Raw genomic sequence first — 6,361 nt, 5'->3', positions numbered from 1 at the left:
ATTTCATTTGCCAAAAAAGTTCTATGGTTCACAAAAAAATTTTGTTCAATGGAAAAAAGAGGTTGGTAATGTAGGAATCCCACTGTGTCGCATGCCCTTAAGTTGCAATAATTTATTAACATAGTACAAGTGAGACTAATTTTTACTTTTTACATTTGAAATTGTTATAAATATTGTGCAACAATGTTTGCTGCTGTGCAATTATGCGATAGGAGTGAGAGGTTAAATGTGCCAGTATCTGACTTTGAGAATTTCGATCCGCTTAATTACACAAAAAACCACAAATATAAAGTTAAAATAGCTGAGACATACGAAAATGCTGTGGTTTTGCATGTTGCAAGTAAGTGGTGAAATTTATTCCCTTGATGTAGATATTTTTTCCGTGGTGCCTCCTTTTCTGTTTCTGAGGTTAGGGGAAGTATTTTCAAATATGTAATTCCTGTTAAGGGCATGTGACACAGCTAAATACCTATATTGCCGACCTCACTTTATCAGTTCACTGAATGTTTTTTTTTGAACCTAAGAACTTTTTTTGTAAATAAAATATCGTGCTGAAACTTTATTTTCTGGAAAAACTTTGGTTTTTGGAAATTGATCAAAGTAAAATAATAAAATTCATAAATAGTTTTGTGCATTTGAAGTAATTTTCAATTTTACGACTTTATAGAATGTAAAGTGTATTACTAATTCGACATATATGAACATAAATGAAAGTTTTTCAAAATGATATACAAGTAACATCATTTGAAGATAATGGACTTTTTAAAAAACCTGTGCACCCAAAAGATATTCTGGAGAAAGAAAATATCGCCGATGAAAACGCGTTCTCCAGAAAATCAAAATCGAACAGTCCCATTACATCTACACCAAGCATCGAGGACAAAAACAAGTCCCCAATATGTGTGAGTTTTAGAAAGATTTTGTAGATGTTTGCATATTCATGGATTCGAAACGTGGAATTGATCCTTTTGTCAACTTTATTTTGGGACTCTTTGTATATCAATTATAACATATCATTTTTTACAGGATCATACTTGTGCCGAAACTGTGAAGACTTTGGAAAGTAAAATTTTGAACCTCTCCAAAACAGCAGAAGAAATGGAGAGTCTTCTCAAACAAAAAGAAGAGGATATACACCAGAGAGATATTGAAATAGAGCGCTGTTTGCGGGTTTCAGAAGCAAGAAAGCTTATGCTATTAAACCGAGAGAAAGAGTTGATCGATTTGCGAACACTTAATAGAGACTTACAAGATGCGGCTATTGATAATTTAATATCTTTGGAAGGTATGTTGAATTGGGACTTCTATTTTTGACAAGAAATAAGTTTTTAAAAACTTTTTTCACATAAACCGAATCCATTTTAAATCAGACAGGGTCCTACACTTTAAATATATAAGAATATCTCTAGGGCGAAATATGCTGTTTCTTAGAGGAAATTAGGCGATACGTATTTTACCAATATTCAAACAGAATTTTTTCTAAAAATCTAAGCGTTATTTAAACGTTGTGCTTTGCTTTTTTTTAAACCCGATTTCTTTCTTTAAACTTCTATCAAATTCGGCCTAATTGAGATATTTATTATTTTCATTTTGATTTTAATAGCATTTATCGTCTACTTTCAAAAACCGCAGGAAAAATCGATTCTATCGAAAATAACTTTTGTATCCAGGAGAATTCTTTTTTGTTACAAACGAATTTTTTACTTTTTCCTTGAAACTGTGACAGATATGAAAACATTTTAAGATAAAAGTTTGCACGTATAGACAATTTCTATGAAAAACGTATCTTGCTCTTTTGCGATATTTTTTTTAGTTTGCGAAAATAATTCAAAAACTAAATTTTTAAGAAATGAAAGTTCTCCCTACATCAAAAATGGCTTAGTCTACATGAAGCTGCTAAGACGCCTTTCTTTTATTAGTAGAAACTTTAAAAAATATATTAAGAATTTTTTCCCTTAAAAGCATAGTTTATGAATTTATTTCGTGAACTATGAAAAATATCGTAAAACATCAAGAGACATTTTTCATGGAACTTTTTTAGATGTGCAAACTTTTATCTTAACATTTGATCGTATCTATCATTGTTTCAAAGAAAAAGTAGAAAATTCGTTTGTAAAAAAAAAATTTCTCCTGGCTAACAAAGTCATTTAGCACGTATCATACTTAAAAGATATTTTCATTATTAAAGTATAAGTTAAAAAAATGGAAAAAAATGTAAAGGTGGTTTTTGAGGAAAATCCATTTTTAATTTTTTCAGAAAAACCGCTAAAAAAACAAGCACAAAATTCAAATACGCAAATCTTTTTAGAAAAAATTCTGTTTGCAAACCGGAAAAATACGCATCATCTAATTTCCTCTGAAAAACAATATGTTTCGACCTTGAGAGATTCTGAGACTTCAAGTTTAGGGTCCTGTCTGATTTGAAATGGATTCGGTCCATACATTCTTCATATTGTATTAAAATTTTATTTGTAAGCTTTTTAGTGGAAAATCTGCTTTTCAGCAATTTTCATTTCAATCATGCCTATTTTAATTTGGTAAATTTTTACCAAGTTTTTTTACAAGTTATTCATGTCTCTTTGTACATACAATTCAAGAACAATTAGAGAAGACAAAGGTACATAGTAAAGCAGCCGAGAAGGAAGAGTATGAGGTTGGACATCGTGATGAAACTAAAAGAATGGTACGATTTATTATCTCATCATTATACCAATTTCTTGCGGTCGCTGATTTCTTTATAAAAATTGAAAAAATTTGAGTTCATTCTTATATAAAATAATAAGCAATACAAAACATTTTTTTAACTTTATATTTTCAGCAAATTTAACAATTTTATATATTTTCAGATTTATATTAGCCGAGGAGAATGGATGGGCTATGATACTTTCAAAATGTGTACCGATAACGTGAAGACATACGCACAGGTCGCCAAGAATTTAGCAGTGGCCATATTTGGTTATGAAGTACTGCATAAAGCCACAATCACAGGAAAAAACAGCAATCATAGTAAGGATCGGAGTAATCCATTACATAAACTCGAAAGGAAAAAAATTCTGTGCTTAAAAGGTGTGGGATTTTTGGAAGGTTTCCATATTTAAAAAAAAAAATTAAAATTACAAGTATGTCTTTGCAACTTTAAAGTATTTAACAGCCTTTGAATCTTATAACAGCTTATAATTGCAAAAAAAATGAAATTTATAGTAAAAATAATTTCAAATTTCAAATTCATTGAATGTTTCAATTGTAAATTTATATTTTGATTTATTATTCTCATATTTTTAAAGATTATATTCTTTTTCAGAAAATAATTTTAATTACACTTCAATTTTTTTCATGTCCTATGTGACTACATATTCTTGTTTAATAATAACATTTTGTTTTTCTTTAAATCTCGCTAATTTTCTTGGATTTGGAATTCTGCAGTAAGCCTGATCAACGAAATTTTTATTTTATTGATATATCTCACGAATTAATTTCCAAATTTCTTTCAGAAATCTTCAAGTATTAACTGTCAGATGTTTTGCGGATAGATGAAGAAATAGTGGACGAGCAACTAGATAGAGTACGTACTTACATAGCGAAAAAAATTTCAGATTTGAAGAAAAAACCTAAAACCAGATCTAATAATGCTTCGAATGCGAAAGGTCAAGATCAAGATTTTGAAGATGAAATTGGTAAAACGCCTCAGGTACCCGCAACACACACTGATGTGCAAGATGGAGAATATGTGAGACTTATCTCACAAACGACTGAGCAACATTCGAGCAATGCTGATTCCCACAATAATTCAGATGAATCAGAACACGTGCAGGATGAACAATGCTCGCTAAATGTAACTTGTGAAGATTTGCATTCTAAACCAGGCTCCAAAAATGTAAATGAAAAAGATTTAAATTCTAAAGAAAACACAGTTGCAAACTTAACATCAGAAATTGAGAATATTGATAATCGTGCTAAGGAGTACGATGACACTTTAGTTGTCGAAAAATCTGCTTTAATTAATTTAGATAGAAGTGAACCTTTAAGCTTTGGTTACGTGAATGTACCAGTCATCGAAAGTTCCGCCTTATTTTCTGAAATGTTGTTTATGTTCAACAATAACACTATGTAATTTCAATAACAGCGTTATCGAGCTTATTTGTGATTTACAGGCACATTAAGGATGTTATATCCTGTGAATTATAATTACTTAAGGTCATAAGTCAACTAAATTTTGTAACTTCAATCAGAGTTGCATTTTCTTAATTGTGCACAGGTTAAGACTTTCTTAAATTGATTTTTCTTTCGAAAGTCACTAAGTGTTAAGCCGGAGTGAAAATTCTGAGCCTCCTTGAATAATTAAAGCGAAAAAAAAGTTATCTAGCAACGGAACGTAATTTAAACTCTATTTTCATTTCGTACATATTATACATTATATCGTTCTTATAACTCTAATCTAATAAAATGTCATTCTTTTAAAAACAGAAAAAAATTTTGAAGTTTAGAAAAAAAATATTTTTAGCATACTTTAATTGTACTATTCCGATTCACTGCGAAACACTTTCAATGGTCGGTCATGGTATAAATCCGATTCACATACTTTTTTCAATCGGTCACAAAATGTTTGTGCATCCGATTGAAAATGGCTTCTCGCCGATTCAGTAGCAGTCTTACACAATCGGTGGCAATCCGCCAACGCCTTTTAAGAATGCGGATTCACTAAGGTATCAATCCGATTCAAATTTTCCAATCGGTTCTTTGTTCCTGGGTGGTCTATCCCATGGTGCTTATAAGTGAAGTTTTTTGTTTTTTCTTAAATTGGTGCTTTATTGGCAGCCTCCTAATTGTCTAAATCTGTGAACCATACAATATACGGTCATAGGACAGGCATATAATAAAGTGTATTGATTAGCAGATTAGGAGAATGTAGAAAACATAAGGGTTGCTGAACATTGAAGGAATTGACAGGTTTTTACAAATTTAGATAATGTACGTAATTAAGAAAATGTACGGAATCCAGGGAATTCAAAATATTCAAGGAAATCGGAAAATTCATCGTATTCAAGAAATTCATAATAATCAAGAAAAACCCAGGATTTTAGGGAGTTCAGATATTTTCAAGGATTCCAGAACATTTAGAGAATGTAGAGCATTCACCAAATTCAAAATAATAAAGGAATTGATAGGACATTAGGTATATCAGAGCATTAAAGGAATTCAATACATTCATGACATTGAAGGAATTGAAAGAGTTCAGAGAATGTATGTAATGCTGAAAATCCTATGAATTTCAGGAGTTCAGGTGATTTAGAGAATTTAAGGAATTCAGGCAAACCAATTTTAATTTTTTTATAACCCGGATTCTGTAACTCTTTAAATTAATTCAATTTAACGAGTTTATAGAATTCCATTAATGCTCTGAATCCCCCGGATTCCTTCAATATTCTGAATTTCGTATTCAAAGAATTTCAGAAAGTCAGAATATTCAAAGGAATTTATGATATTTAGGATACCATAGTGAAAAACTACGGAGAATTTTAGGGAAGTCAAAGAATGCAAAGAATTTCAAGAAATCCAGAATATTCACGGAATTGGATGATTTCAGAGAATTAAAAGAATTTTACGCATTTCACTGCATTAGAGAATTCCAGAAATTCAGATAATTTTGGTAATTTTATAGGACTAAGGGAATTTACAAAATGTTCTCGGAATTTAGACCCACGTGAAAAGATTTCCCGGAAATTTCTTTAAGTTTCCATGGTTCTTGGGTTTGAAAGTCGATTAGTTCACTAAGAGTTGAACTACTTTGTAAAAAAATACGTTTTTTAACGAGGTTTTTTAATTATGATTGAAAATTTAACTATTTGGTTGAGTTTAACTCTTTTATTGAAAACTCATATTTTTTGCTTAAAAATTTCAACTTTTTTTAGATAATTCGTCTCTTTTACTTTAAAATTAAATAATTTCTTTAAAAATTCATGTATTTTGTTTAAGATTTGTCTTTTTTGTAGATTATCAATTTTCTTGGTCGAAAATTCATCTGATTGGTCGAAAATTTAACAACTTTGTTTAAAATTAATTTGTTCTTTAAAAAATTATATATCTTTATCTGAAAATGTAACTATTACATGATTGATTAAAAATTAATCGTTTATATTGGTTAAGTTGGAAAATAGATTTTTTTTGTATAAAACATTAATCTTCTTGGTCAAAAATTCACCTTTTCCCTTGAAAATTTAACATTTTTTTTGAAAATTCGTTGTTTTGTCTTGTTCAATTAAATTTTTTAGCACAGTTTTTATCTGGAAATTGTACTATTCCATTTTTTTTAAAACTTTATCCTGTACATTTTATTAGTTAAAACACCAATTATTTGATAGAA

At 29.6% G+C, this 6,361-nt stretch overlaps 1 protein-coding gene across 4 annotated transcripts in view; it reads left to right on the top strand.

The window, feature by feature from the left end:
- LOC117178233 overlaps window positions 1-4,420 on the top strand; it is a 10,184-nt gene extending 5,764 nt beyond the window's left edge. Inside the window, exons 1-6 of one of the 4 annotated variants that reach the window (XM_033369558.1) lie at window positions 219-340; window positions 668-902; window positions 1,027-1,285; window positions 2,598-2,683; window positions 2,847-3,006; window positions 3,492-4,420. In XM_033369558.1, coding sequence (XP_033225449.1) covers window positions 708-902; window positions 1,027-1,285; window positions 2,598-2,683; window positions 2,847-3,006; window positions 3,492-3,508 — 717 coding nt within the window. In that variant the 5' untranslated portion in view covers window positions 219-340; window positions 668-707 and the 3' untranslated portion in view covers window positions 3,509-4,420. Of the gene's footprint in view, window positions 1-217; window positions 341-667; window positions 903-1,026; window positions 1,286-2,597; window positions 2,684-2,846; window positions 3,067-3,491 lie in introns of those variants that run through there. The other 3 variants (XM_033369557.1, XM_033369560.1, XM_033369559.1) reach the window with 3 other exon arrangements.
- Window positions 4,421-6,361: the final 1,941 nt, after the last annotated feature.

This window comes from Belonocnema kinseyi, chromosome 8 (assembly GCF_010883055.1).
Source record: "Belonocnema kinseyi isolate 2016_QV_RU_SX_M_011 chromosome 8, B_treatae_v1, whole genome shotgun sequence".
Lineage (NCBI taxonomy): Eukaryota > Metazoa > Arthropoda > Insecta > Hymenoptera > Cynipidae > Belonocnema > Belonocnema kinseyi.
Note: the sequence above shows the minus strand (reverse complement) of the source record. Positions and strands in the feature narration are given on the sequence as shown.